General features: G+C 47.9%; 1 protein-coding gene across 10 annotated transcripts in view; it reads right to left on the bottom strand.

Annotated features, from left to right (window-relative positions):
* Positions 1-19,487, bottom strand: part of Kank1 (KN motif and ankyrin repeat domains 1) — a 184,293-nt gene that overhangs the window by 18,714 nt on the left and 146,092 nt on the right. For 6 of the 10 annotated variants that reach the window (XM_021627567.2, XM_021627576.2, XM_060387865.1 and 3 more), the window contains one exon: positions 2,267-4,945. In XM_021627567.2, the coding sequence (XP_021483242.1) occupies positions 2,267-4,945 (2,679 nt within the window). Of the gene's footprint in view, positions 1-2,266; positions 4,946-5,601; positions 5,622-7,092; positions 7,263-19,487 lie in introns of those variants that run through there. The other 4 variants (XM_021627613.2, XM_021627628.2, XM_060387880.1 and 1 more) reach the window with 4 other exon arrangements.

The following is a 19,487-nucleotide window of genomic DNA, read 5'->3' as shown; positions in this document are numbered from 1 at the left end:
GACAGTAAGAATGCTGCTACCAGGCTGGGTGGCGGTGGCACACCTTTAATCCCAGCACTTGGGAGGCAGATGCAGATGGATCTCTGTGAGGCCAGCCTGGTCTACAGCGTGAGTTCCAGGACAGCCAAGGCTACGCAGGGAAACCCTGTCTCAAAACAAATAAAAGACTGCTACTACCCTTCCTGTAGCAAGCTGCCTAAATTTTCAGTCCACATACGCAGTCGCCCAATGTGGAGTAAATTCTTGATCTATTTCCTTTCTTGTCAGACCTTGGTTACAATATGTATGTGGCATGAGTTACAGATAGTCTTTAAGGTTGCTCTCTGTGTGCTCTGACAGGGGTCGCCACTCTAACTAACCACCTGCTCCTGACAGCATTTTCTCCTTTTGTTCCCAGCCGCCACAGATCTCCTGTGTATTCGATGGTTTATTAGGTGTTCATTGCAGGGTCAGAGCTACATACCCATGTATGGAATCACAGCATAACTGGACACAGCCCCAAACACACCATGGTAGTCAAATAAAACATCCCCCAGCCTCTGCGCTCAGGAGGCCACACAAACTGCTCCAGGGGAACAGTGCAGTATTCTTGACAAGAGTGTGAAATAGTAAATCTAGTTTTGGGAGGAAGGCAGTCAGGCTGGGAAGAACATGTTTTCATAATCCTGTCTGCCACCTGTGTCTGAGGTGCTGAAGAAGTTTATTCTGACATCATGATTTTTTTTTTTTTTAAAGGATGAGAAGGCAGACGTTAGCCCACATATCAGTCTAATCCTGTTTATTCTGGAATGACTCCTCTGTATATTTGAGTCTCTGAATTCTAAAGGGTAAAACCACATAAATATCAGTTGTCATGTGCATATTTTTCTTTCACAATAAACTTGGTCCTAGTCCACAGATACTAAAAACTAATAATCACTGAGATTTAAAAGCATAAACCTAGGAAGATACAGATAGGGTATCTGCTAGTCTACTTTCATGGCTGTCCTTTCTGGACATAAAGAGGCACAATGAGGCTTCTTTGGGTGTCTTACTAAAATCCATACTCCCCCCCCAAACTACCTTAATTCTTTCTAAGTAATGCTAGTTCATGAGAACTACAGAACCAGGGAATGGAAGCCTGGGATTGTGCCCAGGCCTATTGGGCACTGCGTACTGTCAGAGTTCCAAGTCATTTCAACGAGCCTCTTGGGGAGATGCTACATCCAAAAATATTCCAGGGTGATTGCTCAATGACTAGCTTCAAGTTGAAGAAACAGACAAGCAGGAACCTCAATGAATATGAGGACATGAGTGTATGTGCCGATCATCATGAGCAAAGGAAAAAGACCCCTGTTGTCAGTTCTTGCTTATGGGTCCCTCATCTCAAAAGCATACCTTCCACTCCAGACACTTCACTCCTGTCCCCATAACTGGAAGCAGAGCTTAGATAACACGTGCTACTTCCTGACCTAACACTCTTGTCTATGGCCTGGTGACCCAGCAGGGAGGCACGCTGTTTGAACTCCCTAAGCTATCCTCAGAGCCTGTGCCTATGCTGAGATGAAGTGGTAATTCAAAGGTTATTTGCCATCTTAATAAGTCGATGAAGTGCTTGCCCTCTCATAAAATGTTAACAGAGAACATTTCCCTCTAGAATTTTTAATTGGTCATATACTGACAATTACTCGTATAAACAATACAGGAGTTTTTAAAGCAGTTCTGTATAAAATGAGCAAATGCATAACTAGAAGACAGACATGAAGCATTTTATAATTCCTCAGAGGACACCCCCAGGGTAGCCAGGCCTCATGGACTTGCTTCCCTCTGTTGTCCTGAAACCAGAGGCCAAAGGAGTTACGAGATACTGAGGATCAGCAAGGCTGCTGACCCAGGCTCTTGGTTTGCATTCAGCTCATTACCATCCTGAAGCTTTCTCCATGTCTCCAAAGAATGGTGCCAGCAGCTAAAACCAAAAAGGGCCTTACTTCCTAGAAAGACATTCTCCTCATCTTTCTTAAGGTTTGAAAGTGTTCCCAACAATTCATGAAAGTGGTCCCAACAATTCTCTGCCCTCATGAAAGGACTGATGTCACCATACTGGCAATGGGTCTATTCTTGCGCCATCTCACCATAATTCTTTGACATACCCTTTGCTACAACAGAGCAAAATGGACCTCGCTGAAAGTTGGTGCCATGCTTTGGACTTCCTATTCAGAGCCTCGGGCTACGCAAACCTCTATCCTGTATAAGTCTCCCCACGTTCTCATTCTCAGGTCCCACCTACCTGTGATTTTACCTAGACTGTTTTTCTGGAAGTCGGGGTTCCTGAGCTCGTCCGTGCTTGCAGACTTCATGACGGAATTGATGGATGACAGGGTGCTGATGAGCTGCGAATTGAGGGAGCCGATCTGTGAATGAGGCTCCCCAAAAGCCTCCGCCAGCTCACTGTAGTTCTCAGCCAGCAATGCCTGTTGCTCTGCCAGCAGCTTCTGCACGCGCTCGATGTAGTGATCCAAGCCAGTCATCATTCCAGGTGCGACCTGAGGCTGAGGGGGCTCCTCCAGGAGATCCCCTACAGGCTCGTGCCCAACACCCACGCTCCTCCTGCTGCCCATCAGTCCCACGGTCAACTGCGGAGGCCCACACGCTATGGTCCTCATTTTGAGACCAACCAGATAGCTGTCGTGGATATTTATCTGTCCCACACCCGACTCTTTGGTTTTCACAGTAGATGGCTTGTCAAACTCAGAAGAGCCAGACAGCACTGTCCCAACACCAACAGACCGAGTCTTGGCGGAGGGGTTGATGTCTTTGACCCGGCCTTCTCCTATGGCCACCGTTCGCATCTCCACCGTCTGGGTGCTAGTCTGCTTCTCCAGAGTGCTGAGGAAAGTGTTGGTGCAGGACTCCACCAGGGTGGCCGCCTCCGTATTAGTGCACTGGTCCACCTGCTCCAGATTGGTGCTGGTGTGCTGGTTTGTGGTATGAGGCACCGCCATGACAGCAGCTTCCTCCCGGCCTAGAGCCTCTGTGTTCATGCTTCGTGAGGTGCACTCCTTGGGAAAGCAGACAATCACGTCAACGGAGCAATCTCCACAGCCAATGGACCGTACGTCTTTGAGGTTCAGGTTTGTCTTTAGGAGTGTTAGGTCACTCCCAGAAGCCTCTGTGTTGCTGCCTGTTTCACAGACGCTGACTTCCACCCCCACGCTCCGGTCACACGTCTCCACTGACCTCCCTATGCATCGGTCATGCATTCCCACCCTTTCCTTCACTACCCACCAATTCATGGGCAGCTCAGGCCCCACGGTTTGATTCTTGCGGTCAGGATGGCAGGAGGTGCCCACACTGCTTGTCTGCACAGAGGTCCCAACACACAAATCCATTGTGTCCACATGACTGCCAACCATTTGGTCTCTGGTTGGCACCACGGCCTCCACCACCTTGCTGAAGACAAGGGGCTGAGCCATTGTGGCCTTGTCAATTTTCTTCCTGGATCCAGCAGCCTGTAGTTCTTGCTTTAGCTTAGTCATCTCCCGGTCATGGGTCGTTTCTTTAAGCTGTACTTCCAGGCGGTAAATCTTTTCCTTTAAGGCCTCTATGGTCTGCTGCTGTAGCTCAATCTCTTTGTCAGCCTCCGTAATAACCCCGAGCATGGCTTCTGTCACGCTGATGCCAAAATTCCTTGTCTCGGTGACCGTCCCCACAGCCGTATCCTTGCAGGACCTGAAGTCTCTGCGGTACACAACAATGTCATTCATGTTCTCATCACTACCCACAGCCACGGACTTGCACTCCCGAGATGGGCACTGCCCATTCTCCCTGAGCTCTGAGGCGGCCTCACAGCTGCTGTCCTGAATCTTCTGCTCCAGTGCCTGCATGTCAGCCGTGAGCTGCCGGAACTCCTTGATCCTCAGGGTGCTCTGCTCCACGCTCTCCATCTCTTCCTCTTCGTAGTCAATGTATAATTCCCCGCCACCCCTTTGGGCTCGGGAGAGCAGCTCCAGCTGGGACGCATTGCCTGCACTGTAGGAGCGCTTCCTCACACCACACAAGTCGTTCTGGGATGCGGCCCTCTGGTTTTTCAGCTGCGAGGCCAACTGCCTTTTCTCTTCTTGCAAGACAGAGATCTTAACTTGGAGCACGGGGATGGTTCTCACCTGCTCCTCAAGTTCCTTCAGGCGTTTCAAGGCGATGGCCATCTGTTCTCGGATGTGCTGCAGGTGCGTGGGGCTCACGTTGGTCACTGGGGTGGAGATCCCCGAACTGAGAGGGCTGTGCCGGATGGAGCTCCCGATGGAGGATGTGGTGGGAGCTGCTGGGACACAGCTGTTGAAATCCCCATTGCCCTGATAGCCGTTCTGAAGCTGGTGCATGGCAGGGTTGTGGTTAGCAGAACCCATAAAGGATGGGAGGGAGCTCGTGGAGCCCATGCCCCCAAAACTGGCCAGCCTGGGCCTTCTGAAGTCACCCGGTGCCATCTGCATGGTGAGTCTCTCCTGTTCGAGCCTTCTCCTGGTCTCCATCAACGTCTTGGTGACATGAAGGTTGTGCTTTGGGAGTTGGGGTGAGGGAGGGGGCAGCAGCTGTCGATTTTCTGGGATGGCAAAAGTAGATGAGTTCTCTGGGGGGGCAGGTGGCCGTGGGATCGGGGTTGACGTAACGTGGCTCCTGGCTAGGAGGAAGCTGGGGTACTGCTTGCTGTCATCACTGTTGGAGGACGACAGGGATTCAGTGGAAGTCCACACACCTTGAGGACCAGGTGGGGCCCTGACTTCTGGACATGGTGCCGATGGCTTTCGCCTCTTCTGGATGTTCAGTTTCTTGATCGTATTTCCCTTCTGAATGTCATCCACGTATTTGACGAAATCCAAGTCTAGCTGAAAACCATAAGGGGTTTCCACAAAATATGGGTCTTTCTGTTCCTTGTTATGGTCCCCATTCAGAACTTCATCTGCTTTTTCTGAGAGAGAGAAGGAAACACAACACACACATTACATATTTATATTCCTATTACATGTTCATACTAAAATAAGAACAATTATTTGTGGAGTGTAGCACAAGCTAGTCTGATTTAAGAGTTGTTTGTCCTATATTCTTTCTTTCTTTTCTTTTTTTGGTTTTTCAAAACAGAGTTTCTCTGTGTAGCCCTGGCTGTCCTAGATTCAATTTGTAGACCTGGCTGACCCCGAACTCACAGGATCCACCTGCCTCTGCCTCCCAAGTGCTGAGTCCTTTTTTCTGAACTTCAACTCTCTGAATGAAATTGGAGACACTTCCCATCACCATGGGACAAGTCTGAGTCCTAGGTATTGGGGAGACTGAGGCAGGAGGAGACTAAGTTCAAGGCCAATTTGGCAACTGAAAGAGATCTTACTTCAAAATAAAAAGTAAAGACGGCTATGGATGTAGCTCAATAGTAGAGCAATCCACAGTACTAAGCATCCCTCAATTAATAAAAGGACAATTTAAGTATTCAACTCATAATATTATGAAACAATAGCCTTGAAAGCCAAACAGACTACATTAGTGCTAAAAGCCTTACAACATGGCTGTGTGGATTTCATTTGTCTTCTACAGTTCTTTGAAGGAAAAGAGGGCAGTTACTAAGATTCCTACCTTTGGCAGTGTCCACTAAGTCCCAAAACGCACTAAGTCAGCCGACTAAGAGAATGGGTCATGGCAGAAGCACGGAGCCAGAGATGTCAGTGTGAATGCGTGTGTGTGGTGTGTACCTTTTTCTGTCGGTCTGGTAGTCATTCTCTCTGGTGGCCAAGAACCACCCAGTGTCTGACTGTCTCCAAATGATTCCATTTTGCCCTAACCCTTTCTTCCTTCCAGGCTGGGGAGACACAGAACAGGGCGCGTTCTCTGGTAGCCAGGGTGCAGGAACGCGGTCAGAGGACAGAGTTTTGCCTGCTGCTCGGTTTCTCTCCCTACTTAAAACTGCCTCCCAACTGGAGCCAAGTTTTCTCCACTCTGCCCTGTTTTGCTTCCTGACATAACATTTACTAACTCACAAATACCCGGCTTTGTAGTCATAAGCAATCTAAACAGGTCTGAATGGAAGTAAGAGCACCAGACCCCAACTTCGGGGTCAGGTGGTATTCAGTAAATGCTACTTCTGGCTAAACCAAACATAAGGAAGGAAAAAAAAAAAAAAGGAAAAACACAGGAACCTTTCAAAGCACAGAACTTGTTGCTGATCTGAGCCATGCATTTCAAATTTGAAAGCAAGGCCGTTGTTTGTTTAAACTGTAGGATTAGGTCATGTGTTTTCCTATAGCCACACTGAGAAGGCCTGCACTTTCAGGACTATGGAAAGGACCAAAAGCTAGGAGTGAAAATGAGAGCCATCTGTCCCCCTGCCCCAGTCCTGGTTATCCCCCTGCCTGCACTATTGTCCAGCCCAAAACTCTGAAGCAAATTTAGGCTGCTGCCTGCCCTCCCAGCCCTCAACACTGCTCCACAGTACAGCTGGTGGGGAATGACCCCCTTTGCCTCTACATTTTTCTCTCTTGTGAAACTTTGAAAAGTTTAGAAAGATTGCCAAGCAGGAATAAAAATGGGCACACGTTCACACGTTCTCGTCCTGCTCCCCCGCCCCCCCATCCTCCACAACCATTTCATATATACACATAACCCCCAAACCCAAACCCCCAGGGCCGCCGCCGCCACCACAACAAAGCAGTATTAAAGCTACTTAGAGTAAATGTTAAGGAATTCTGTTTAAAATAAGTGCCCCGGCATGAGCGGACCCGGAGCGCCAGTGCCTGGAAATTTGAGCTCATGCTAACAGAACGTGTCTTCCCTTCTCTCTCCAACTCTACAGGACAGTGAGGCTAGCTCAAAATATGCAGCCAGACCTGTTTCCAGAACTGTCTGAAATTCCAAAGGAAGGAAAGAGAAGACAGATCCCACCAACTCCGGGTGTCGGCTGGGGGAGGGGGGAAACACTCAAACGGGGCTCACAGTGCGGCGATGGGGGAGGGGAGTTGGGAGGTAGCGGGGAAAGAGCCGGAGCCATCAGCAGGTCGCCCTAACCTCCTAAACACTGGCCCAGGTCCCCCCAGTCCACCCCAGCCCGCGGACCCGCCCTCCCCAGCTCACCTACCGCAGCAGGCCCACAGCAGGACAGCCTCCAGCCGCCGCACCCGAGGCCCAAATTCCGCTCCTCTCCACTTAAGGGAAAGCCTGTCAACTCGCGCGCACACCTCCCCGGGCCGGCAGGGACACCATAGGCCCAGCCTGCACCAATGAGGGCTCCCCGCGTCCCGCCGCCGTCACCCTCAAGGCACACTCAGCTGTCCGGCTCCCCCCCCCCCCCAAGAGTCTTAAAGAAAACAGGAAGCCGCCTTCTTCGGAAAACCTGCGCTCCACTCCTCAGCGCAGCTCTGCCAGGAGCCCAAATAAAGCCGGCAATGTGAGCCTCTGCACTGAGGGCTCAGTCTGCCCCCGCGGCCAGACACTTCATCAAAGAGTCTGTGTTCTGGAGGCAGGCCCAGCAAACTCAGCCCGGGTCACCTGAGGAAGGGCAGGGCCACAATTGGCCACTGTTTCCGAGCACTGAAGGGCACTTCTCAACCTAGCTCCTGACAGGTGAGCGCTCACCAAGTCTCCCTCCAACAGCGGAGCCCTTGCCAGCAATCTTAAAAGAAAATTAATGAGACATGCCCTTTAACCAATGCAGAAGAAGCAGAGCATATTTGCAGGAATACCACTGAGACTTTACAAAGGAAAAAAAAAAATCAAGTCTGAGGCGGTGGCAGCTGGCATGACTTCTACGTCTTTCTTAAAGATGATCCCAGGAAAAGTGAGTGGATTCAGTGTCAGGTTTCAGCCCCACTCCCCCAACACACACACACACACACACACACACACACCACACAAAACACATTTTTTGAGCAAAACTTTAACTGTCCTATATTTAAGTACTTCCCAAGCTCAGCTAGTAGAGAACCAAAGGTCTGGGTCAATCTGAATTATCCCCAAGTGACAGTTTGGACTTCTCCCCCTGGAAATCAGGGACAGTTAGAATTTAACCACTGCAGACTTCCTTCCCAAGCACCGCTGGATCCGAACACTGAAAAGGACCCTTATAAGGTGCCCATATTTCTTTCTCTAGCAACAAAACAACAACAACAAAACCAGATAGACACCCACACCCGCACAAACAAGCAGATACTCTCAGTGTCGTTTTTTTTACAATTATCCTGGGTACCAAGTATTCTATTATATTGAAATATTAGTCTCACTTAAATATTTTTATTTTGTCTTTCTGTCTGTCTGCCTACCTACCTACCTACCTTTTTCTATCTATTTATTTTGGCAGCGTCTCATTACACAGTCCTGGCTGGCTTGGAATTAGCTTTGTAGACCAGGCTAGCCTCTATCTCAGAGATCCATCTGCCTCTGCCTCCCTAGCATTTGAAAAGGAGGTGTGGCCACCAGCTCCAGGATATAATCTCACTTTTTTAAATCTCCTGATTGCCCTTTCACAAGCATGGGACAACATAACTGTAGCATTTATAGGGCCCATACTTATTCCTCAGTTTTCTGTACAAGTATGTCTTACCGTTCTTTCATACTATAAACATCCTCAGAGCAACAGATTGAATTTTCAAAAAAAAAAAAAAAATCCTCTCTGACTCACACACCAGTTAAGAAGGTGTCAGGAAGAAAGCAGGTGTTCAAAACTCCTTTAATGTTTATTTTTAGGGTATGGAACTAGGGGCGATCACATGGCTGCTTTTTCTTTAGCTCCTGCAGAAGTCACTGTTGCTCCAGGAATGTATTGCAGTAAAAATCTAAGCATGCTCAAGTGGGCGGGTGTGAGCGAGGCAAGGGAGGACAGTTAATATTCCTCTTCCACCACAGATCAACTTATTTCTGCACGAATGAATAGAAAGCAAGTATTTTCCCCAATCTCCTTTTACTGTTAGTATGGCCATAAGAAGACAGTTCTTGGAACAGCCCCTACCTCTACCCCTACCCCAACCTGAACCTCCCTCAAGAGGCCCACGATTAATCTTTTGAATTCTTTCCTTAATTCCTTCCTCCAATGCAGACATGATGCTAGGACACTGGCCGTTAACTTGGGCCTTGAGTTTACCTGTGGGGACAGAGACCAAGTGCTGGAAGGAATCTGGATTAAGGGGCTTTGTGGATCAAAGGCAGCAATTAAAACTCTTAAGGAGCCACCATCTCTGTACTTTTGTAAGAGAGAAATAAGCTTTGGAGTGACCCTGAATTCTGAGAGATGCAATAGTTTCTATCCATCCTAAATTCTCTTCTCACCCCTAACCCCAAATTGGGGGCTATATTTAAAAAAGAAGATGTTAAATAACCAAATACAACAATTAAGCTTTTATTATGAAAATTGGTAAATTCAAGAATAAGGAAGCACAAAACCAATGACTTTTTAGAAAAAAAAATCCATAGCTACATTATAAGAAGACGTTTTAGCCGTCTCAAAACCTTTTTTAGACTAACAGAAATATGTCTGCTTTCACACCGCCAGATCTCCACTGGTTATGTGGAATTCTGAGAGCAACGGCTTCCAGCCCTTCTGGAACTGGGGAGCTGCCCAGGTGTTTACGAGAATTTTCTGAATGTTTGGGAAGGTTTATTGAGAATTTATTGGGTGCAGAAAAATAATCCTATTCTGTTGAAAGAGTAGGGGGAAAGTTTCATAAGAAATAAAAGGAGGTGCGGGCTAGCTGGGAAAATGAATGCCAGCACAGCATGGGTTGAAGCTAGTTCCAAAGGCATGTTATCAACAAGCCAGAAGGTGATACGCGAACAAGTGGCCAAAACAGAATGGGATGCTCTAAAATTGAGTTTTGAACACCAGGTAATTGATGATAAGAATGCCAGAGGAAGTGGGGGGAGCAGGACTGTGTCCGTGGGAACAGCCTCAGGGCAGGTACGACAGCAGATGGGTGCAGGTGAGCCCTAGCCCTGGGACCATGAGCAGGGCCTCTGTCCCCTGTAGTGTTTAACCACCAACAAGGGGATACAGGATAAAAGGCATCAGCAAATATGTCCTTGACACCTATGTGGGGACTAGACTGACTAGGCAAAGAGAGATTAAATTCAGAGAACCAGATTAAATGGTTTAGGGGCCTTCTTCCTCTTATTTTCTTTCTTAAAGACACTCTTATCATGTCTTTCTCTGGCTGACCTGGAATTGATTACATAAGCCAGTCTGCCCTTGAACTCATAGAGATCTGCCTGCCTTTTTGCCTCCCAAGTGCTGAGTTTAAAGGCCTGTGCTGTTACACGGGACAGTCTTAATAGCCACTGGGAAGTTTAGAGCAAAGAAGACAGGCATTCTTAGGTTCAACCTGTAATCAATATTGAGACTAAAGGCTTATTAAAATCTATCATCCATTCATCTTCACCTTTCTGTTGTAGGAGCTGGAGCAACCATGTAAATGAAAGAAATACGGTCTCTGCTCTCATGGGGCTCACAGTCTAGTGCAGATGAGGCACAGAGGAAAAAGAAAATGAGATGCAGAGCAGGAGCGAGGCATTCTCAGCAGCCTTACGGCAGCGTGTCCGGGTCATTTGGTGGCTTGCGAACAGTGGGCTGCACAGTTTCTTTGGCCAGCATCTTTTCTGAGCTGGGCTCACAACCAGGAAATCAAAGGTCATAGAGTCCTTTCTTCTTCTTCTCCCTACCCAGTCTATCTGGTCTGCAATTAGGGGTAATGACAAAATAACATGACAGCCTCAATTAGAGAAAACTCCTCAAGCCAGGACAGACTCCTATGAGTTCAGAGGGAAATCAAAATCAGCGCGCCGGTGATAAGGCCATCCTTTGTGTATATTCATCTCCTGCAAATACTGAACCCCAAGAAAAGGGCCCGACCGGGGCCTCAAGATCAGTGTAGCATTTTCGTGTGGCTCTTCTCCCTTCCCCGGTGAATTTGAGCTACAGATACGTTAAAAGCCATCTCACCTAGGGTCATAATGTGTTATCTTTTCAATTTTCACTTTTTACGCAAACTAAATTTTCTGTCAAAATAATACTCGATTTGGGAAGACCTAAAAATGACTCAACTTGCCAAGCAGTAGCTCAGACGGCAGTTAGCTACACTGGGACTACTGACTTGCCAGCAGAGGGTCCCGACGCAGCTTTGTTCTCCATGGAGACATCTGGCAACGTCACAAGGCAGTGAAAAGTTGCTATAGCTGTTGAGCAGCTTATTGAGTAGAGTCCAGAGATGGTGCTGAATGCCTGGTCTGTCCTCTCTCCCAAGATGGCCTTCGGGCCCCGAATGTCAGTAGCACCAAAGCTGAGAAAGCCTTGCTGAAGACGGCCAGCAGAGCAAACCACGTTACCCATAGTAATCTCTAAAGCCCTCCATTTCTCAAAGGACTGTAATGCTGTGTGCAAGGGACCAGGTGATCTTTTTAAGGACAGAGTCTTGCTGTGTGGCCCTGGGGCATGCAGTTTGCTCTCTGGGTCCTCACGCTCAGTGATTCTCTGGCCTCTGGCATGTGAGTGGTGGTATTATAGATCTGCATGACCAGGCCTGGTTGCCCATCTTTTCAATCAGTGTATAGTCACTGTATAAAACAATGGGCTTTGTGATGACATTCTCACACATGGCCACACTCACACTCCCCACCCTCTGACTGACTCCTCCTGCCTCTTACTCCCTCCCTTGTGCTCCCTTTTCTAAGGACTTCCTATTTTTACTTTCTTTTCTTTTTCTTAATTTAAAATATGTATATGACAGAAAACATGCAATACATATCTTTCTGAGAAAATGCCATTGTTGAGTAAGACTCATTTTTCTAGACTTCTGCCATAATGAACTACTCTTTATTACGAGCAAAAAGCACTAGACTTTTCCAAAGGAATGTGCCTTGGACTTTTAAATGGACGGGGCTCTGATATTATTACTCTATTAGTCAGAACACAATGACTTCTTTGTTCTACTGCATACTCTTAAGACCAATTACTGAGGGCGCCATGAAGAATAATTACATCCGTGTGCCACAACCTCACACATGGTTAACATGTTTGTTCTCAGCAGACAGTCTCACCGACTGCTGAGGCTAAAGTGTTAATTCCCACCAACATAATTGTCCCCACTCACAGGAAGCACAGGGACCTGGCCTAAGAGCTGAATCAGTGTGGCCTTACCACAGATTCCCACAGGGACAAGTGGCCGAGTGTGTCATGCCACTGTCGGAAGCATCACTGAAGATCCTGAACCATGGCCTGGAGGCAGGAAAGAAAGCCATAGGATGAACGAAAGGGAAGCAAAGCTCAGGAGGTGAAAGCTTCAGCATTTGAAGGTGTCCGAGTTAGCAAGACAACTCCTCCAGGAAAGGACAGTGGTATAGAGAAAGCAGGAAGTGGCACTGGATCATGCCCTTCAGAACAGGTCTAGCAGGAAGCACTCCTGCAGACAACTGAGCACCAGGTTTTCATAGCCAAGCAAGCACCTTCCCCCCAATACCAAATCTATAGGATAAGCACTGTTATTTCTTAGAAAACCGCAAGAGAGATGCCAGTCACATGAGTATTCTGCATTCTGCCGTAAAAGAATGTGGGGCAGGTAAGGCATTTTCTTGCATTTATCAAAGTTGCTCTGTTTTATTGACTGACTTACTTTGCTTCGTGAGACAGTCTTGATATGTTGCATCCTAAGATAGCCTCAAACTCTGGATCTGCCCAGGCTGCCCATGTACTGGACAGAGTTAGTTACTTTCAAACCAGTTCTTTTTTCCTCCCAGCTAAAACCCATCCATTTATTTAGCCACACAGAGGAGTGCTGGGCTCTGTTTAAAGAAAGCGGGACTTCTTTTCCCACGGAGTGTATACTGCCTATCTTAATCTTGCCAGTGCCTCCCTACAGCTGTTCTAAATAGCTGTCCAAACACTTCATGAAAGTGAAAGGCTATTTCAACAGCTTTAAGTACCAGACCCACTGACACTATACGTAGCCTAACAGCAGTTCTACAGTTGGCTTTGTCTACGTAGCTGTGTCTTTCTTTAAATCTTTAGATTTCAAAGGGCTGTGGTGGCACACACCTTTAATCCCAGCACTTGGGAGGCAGAGGCAGGTGGATCTCTGTAAATCTGGTCTATGGAATGACTTCCAGGACAGCCAGGGCTACACAGAGAAACCCTGTCTCAAAAAACCAAAACCAAAACCAGCCAACCAACTAACCAACCACTTCATATTCACCTCCATGTCTGTAAGCTGTGCCAGGATTCGGCACACGATCCCTTTATACACAAGCCTTCCTTTATACACTGGCTCCACATTTCCTGTTTTCCTACTGGGACTACCCCAGCACTCCATGCGGAGGTCCTCATCTTAGGACGAAGACAGACTTAGTTCTTCACTTAGTAAATATTTATAAAGGAGCCAACAAGTGGTGACCTGCTCCATGCTGAGCAGAACAGCCATGGAGGGAGCCTTCCCTGGGTGGGACTCCCAAACTAGAGGAGGCAGACAAGTGCCTGTACAGATGAGCCTAGGAAATGCTGTGGAGGACGGGCAGGGATAGGGAGTGATCTTTGGGTGGTGATCTCTGGGTGCTACACCTGAGAGGTTCAGTGGCAGCCCACTGGGTACATGGGGAAGGGATGAGAAACGTGCTAGCAGAGGAGGGGGAGAGGACAAGACGAATTTTGGATCCTGAGCTGCATTTTGAAGCTATTCGGTGTTCTAAACAAGGGAATGAAAAGGTCCATTTACATTTTAATAAGATTTCTCTGGCTAGTCCCAAGATTGTATATTAAAACTCTCTTCTCTGTCTTCTGGTAGGCTTCCAAGGGTTTTTTTGTACAAGTTTTCTCTTCAGTCTCATAAGTGAGTATTGTCTCCATAACAAGATATAAGTGCAGCCTGATGTTAAACTACCCAAACCTACGCTTTCTATATTTAGGCAGGCTGACTCATTTTGTTGGTGTCCATCTCTACCTCAGCTGAGCTGGAGGATGTACCCCAGGACCAAGGCTGTGACAAGCTCTATCTGCTGCCCCATTCTGCTACTAAAAAGGAAAACAGTTTTAAGCCAATGACTCACTGCAGAGAAAAGTGGTGGGGGAGGGCTTCCCCCTCTGGAGGTCGTTAAACAACACTATATCTAATCTGTGAAGGACAGAGGTGGCATGAGTAATGTCAGGAAGCAGGCGCAGGACACTTGGGGAATCTGAGCTCTGATTTAGCACAGGGAGAGGAGGAATGCAGACTCGTCCATTCTTTGAGATTCTGGGAGGGGAACAGCAAGGATTCAAAGCTTCAGTCATAAGGCTGAGCTGGCAGCCAGCCTGAGGCTTTGCACTTTTAACCCTTCCTTGACTTTAATGTCTCCACCCACACCTGACTAACTACCTCCTGGAGGGAAAAACTCAACAAATGGGGAAGGACTTCTCCAAAAATGGGACCTTCTCCAAAACAAACAAACAAACAAACAAAACACACACACAACACACACCCAGGAGATGGTCTTGCAAGCTGGGTTTGGGGGTTAGCCTGCCTTTTGTCCTAAGTGTTCCTGTCTGCCTAGACCTTTCTTTGCGTGACACTGGCCGTATGAAGGCATCTAAAAGCCACAGCCTGTCAGTAACTGCTGTCGACCTCTAACACATTAGCAATTTCAAACCACCGTCAGTGGTCTGCCTGGCTCAGACACTCTTCCGGAATCCCACTTTGAGCATCGAAATAATATAATTAATGATAATAACCAACTGATAAGTATCGTTGAGTCCATAATACTAGAGTAGAGTGCCAGCTAATGACCGAGGTAAGGATTATGGGAACAAAAAATTACCATATAGCAACCATCACGGCAGCGGCTGACGGAGACAGGAATGGATGCTAGGGCTGGTGGATGGAATATCTCCCACCAAGGATGAGGATATCGCTGTGGTCTTGGAAAAACCTCACGACAAAACATACTGTCACTCATGAACGGAAGAGGATATTGCTACAGTGAGAAAGCCAACAGTGACCAAAGCTGGCATCATGCCTTGGTGAAAAGCACTGAGAAGAGTGAAGAATCACTTTTGCAAAGTAGGTATGGCCCGAGTCTAGCAACGTCTGTGAGTCTCTCTGAAGGACCAGCCTATAGTGCGCCACGAAAGGACTCTTTTTAAAATTCTCAAAGGTCACAAAGCAAGGAAACTGTTTCAGACTGACAGAGACTGAAGTATGCAATAATACAGACTCAATTCCTTCCTCCTCCCCTCCCTTCCTTTCCATTTTTAAGGTACATGAATGAAGCCAGCCAGTCGGCACAGAGCCAGGCCAAGGTCCTGACCATGCTTGTTTTGAAACTTCAGCAATCAGATCTACTCTCTGGGGCATATTTTGGGGACTTTCCCTTTTCTTTGAGGTATTTTTTTGAGAGCACACTGCATCAGTTCTGCACACTGACCTGTCTGATAGCCCGTTATACCCTTTCTGTGGTGTGAAGTCTTCCACACTTTAGCCTCAACCCAGCACTTCCCAGCTGTACCCCCTCACCTCAGCATACCAAACAACATTCGCACCCACCTGTGGCTTCTCTCCCCACCTAGCCACATTTCCCAGGATTCTACCAACTGCCAACATCCGAGCGCTGTCCCAAGTCAAATGTCTCATCTTCCTCAAAGCCCCACTTATAGCCTTAGCGGTCCTGCTCTGGGCACAACTGGCCACCTTGTTCCCAGTGTGCTCCCAAAGCCTCTGCAGTGTGCGACGGACCACCGTGCTGTGGTCAGCAGGCACGTGGCTCACACCCCCTACCTCAACAGTAAATGTTTTAGGGAGGTGGGAACTGAGCAGATTTTTTTTTTTTTAAATTAAATCCTTCAGTGCCTAGCTAGCCTGGTGCTTATAGAACATGCTTAGTATAGGTTGGCATCAAAGTTTCACGCCTGTGCAGAATCTACTGATGAGTAAATGCGGTAGGGGAAGAGATCGTTTATTATTAAACAGGCACCTGCATCACTGCTGTGAGGATGGGAAGGGATGCTGGGGGGGGAGGGGTTCATGCTGCTGCTGCTACTACTACTAGATCAGTAATGGCCGAATAACCCGGAAATCATACAGAACTCTGCTTCTGATTCCATCAGGACCCCATGAAGTTGTGGCCTGACATATATGTGATGCTTGTTCAAAACTCAAGGGAATCTGCTAACCTTTATCTCGAGTCCCGAAGCAGGGTATGCGCAAGCACATGGATATGCTGGGGTGACGGCTGGGTGCTGGAGAGGCAGAGGGGAGACCTGGCCCAGCACCGATCACGCACAGGAAGGAAGTAAAACAAAAAGCGGACAGAGACCTTCACTTTTCAAAGTATCCTAGGCTAAAATAAAATGTACTCTTCCCCTGGGGATGCGCAGTATCGGAAATGAGCACTCTGCTGTCTTGGGGGAGGTCGTCAGAGCAGAGCGGGCACCCAAACCCTGCAACAAAGAGTGCCCATAAACCACCCAGTGTATGTGTTCACGGTGGCCATGCAAGCAGGGTCTTCCCAAGCTGAGAAAAGGCATCATTTTCATCTTGTTAAACAAGAACACTAGCTATATATGGTTCTTCATTCAGGGTCGAGCAACTGGCAACAGGAACCCAGACATACACACATACACACACATACAAAACTGCTGTGGTAATTTATTATTATTTTTTTTCTTCTTTTGGTTTTTCGAGACAGGGTTTCTCTGTGTAGCCTTGGCTGTCCTGGGCTCACCTTGTAGGCCAGGCTGGCCTCGAAGTCACAGAGATCCGCCTGTCTCTGGCTCCTTGAGCACTGGGGCTCACAGGTGTGCGCCACGGCGCCTAGGCTGCTAATCTAATAATTCAATGTGTAAAGTGAGTCTCCTGCTAGCCCATAATTTCTACAGTCACTCCTTGATGGAAGAGCTGTTGACTACATGTGCTACAAAAATTCCCCAGCATGGCATGCTAGTGATCGAGTGGAAGTAGAAATTAACTGCAGACCAGGTGAGCTCCAGCTCTGCAGGCCCTGTTCACCAGCACCTTTCCAGTTGCCTCCTGACCAGCAAGACCGAGCCACTTCCCAAACACAGCAGCCCATTGGCAGTGTCCTTGGTTCTACCCTGGACATGACTTAAAGAGGCCAGAGGTCAGGCAACTGCAGTGAGGAGGGAAGAAAGCAGAAAGGGCCAGCCACTGTTCCTGAAAACAGAATAGCCTATGTCTTGTTAGCGGGTATGCTGAACGAGGGAGGTGCATGAGGGAGGCAGGTGTCATGTGGCTGGCACAATTGCCCTTTTATCTGGTGTTCGGTGCCAACAACAGATGTAACCACGTCTTCTCAAGAGTCTACAGGCATCTCACCCGCCTGACCCATTCGGCCTGCTCGATAATGCTTACTGTCTAGTTAGAGAATCAGTGCTGATTACAGCCCAGGGTCATCTCCCGCACACAGGAGAGCTGCTTCCCAGCTCCCCCTCCCCCCAAGAACTCCATGTCAGGGCCAGAGAGATGACGCGGTGGTTAAGAGCACTTGCCGCTCTTGTAGAGGATCCAGGTTCAATTCCTAGCACCCACTTTGCAGCTCACAGCCATCTGTAATTCCAGCTCTAGGAAATCCTGTGCTTTCTTCTGACTTCCTCAGGCACCAGACACATTTTACACAGACATACATGCATGCAAAATACCCATACTTATAAAATAAACCAAGAGAGAGAGAGAGAAAAAAAAAAAAAGGAAAACCAAACCAAACCACACACACACACGCACAGCATGGTAAAGCACACCTTTAATCCTTTAATCCCAGTACTTGGAGCCAGGGGCAGGCAGATCTCTGAGTTTGAAGCCATCCTGGATATTGAATTCCAGGCCAGCAAGGGCTACATAGGGAAACCCTGTCCCAAGAAAACACAAAAAGGAGTTTGGGCAACTTTAAGCACAAATAGGAAACAGGCCAGGTGACAAGGACCATTCTGTGAAAAGCAGACAAGTATCCAAGCTCAGATGACAGGGAAGGCACCACCTACACTTTTGGGGATGTGAGGGAGAACTCTTGCATGAACCCCAGTGCATACGGAGCTGATATAGGAAACCAGAAACAGACTGAATATATCTGGAGCAAACAGGAGTGAAGGCTGAGGAGGTGGCTCGTTGGCTAAGAGCACTGCTTGTCTTGCAGAGGACCTGGGTTCATTTCTCAGCATGGACACAGCAGCTCCCAACCACCTGTAACTCTAGTTCCGGGAAATTTGATGCCCTCTTTTGGCTCTGTGTGCACCAGGCCTGTCCATGGTATGCATACACATACAGTTAAAACACTCATACACATAAAATTAAATAAAAAAAAAATCTTAAAAAAAAAAGAAGAAAAACGCGAGGATAAATGTACAGAGAGGGACTGCTTAAAAAAACGACACAAGGGAAATCCCGGAAATTTAAGTAAACCAGAAACTCAGAAACTCAAGCCTTAAACATCTATGTGAAATGGTCACTAGTGCTACAGTGGCACCGTTGTGCCAAAGCCACAGGCTGAAGGGAACGTTTTCACTGAGCACAGAGGCAAGTGCCGAGTTATTTTTTCCAGCCTGGAACGAAGGCCAATATTTTCATAACGCACAGAGCTCCACTTTGTACCTCAGCGGCGCCACCCACATGTCACGTTCCCCTGTCTTTTTTTTTTGGGCATTCCTACTTACCCACCCAGGGACACAAAAGCTGTCATTTTCAGCAAGGCAGGAAGCTAAGCCTCAACAAACTTCCCCAGTATTAGAGAGACTCCATACACTCACAGGCACGGAGCCCTGGAACAGCTACACAGCATTTATTTATACCCATTTGGAATTTCCTGACCAGCCAACAGCCACCGCATCTAATTCCATGACACTGAGCTCCGTGAGACAGCAAAATCACCAATGAATGAAACTGTAGCACGGACCTTAACCCAAAAACCAGGCCAAGATGGACCCTTCCCCCTTCCCTCCCAACTCTAAACAAATCACCCTCCCTGTCCACAACACTGTCCTGGAAATGGAGCTTGTTAGCTCTAGGAAGAGAGAAAGGCGGCCAAGGTTTCCTCACTTTTCCCTCTTCCCCAACTCTCTAGTCAGGGGGAGAAAGGTTCCTTGTTGGAATCTGAGCTATCGGGCAGCAGTTGGCTGCTGCGATTTGGTCGGATGCTGTCCCAGCCTGGGCTGGAGACTCCCTGAGGAGGATATTCTTCTTTAATGCAACATGGAATCTGAAGGCTAAAAACACCACATGTAAGCCGCAGCCCTCCTCCCACCCTGCCCACAACACACAGCTTAGATGACATGACTTTCAAAGGCTGAGAATTCATTCTGGGACATGTATGTTTGGCTAGGTGCAGGAGCATCGATGGATCTGCTTCTGCTTCTGCTTTTAAATGAGTAAGCTTGTGCCCCTTTCATGATTTAAGTTCATCGCTGCAAGGAAGGAGGAGGAGGAGGAGGAGGAGGAGGAGGAAGAAGAGAAGGAGGGAAGGCAAGCATCAGTCTTGGCCAAAGTGTATAAGGCAGAAGTGGCCCTGTGGAAGAT

This window comes from Meriones unguiculatus, chromosome 1 (assembly GCF_030254825.1).
Source record: "Meriones unguiculatus strain TT.TT164.6M chromosome 1, Bangor_MerUng_6.1, whole genome shotgun sequence".
Lineage (NCBI taxonomy): Eukaryota > Metazoa > Chordata > Mammalia > Rodentia > Muridae > Meriones > Meriones unguiculatus.
The sequence above is the reverse complement of the archived record's forward strand: the minus strand, read 5'-3'. Positions and strand labels throughout refer to the sequence as shown.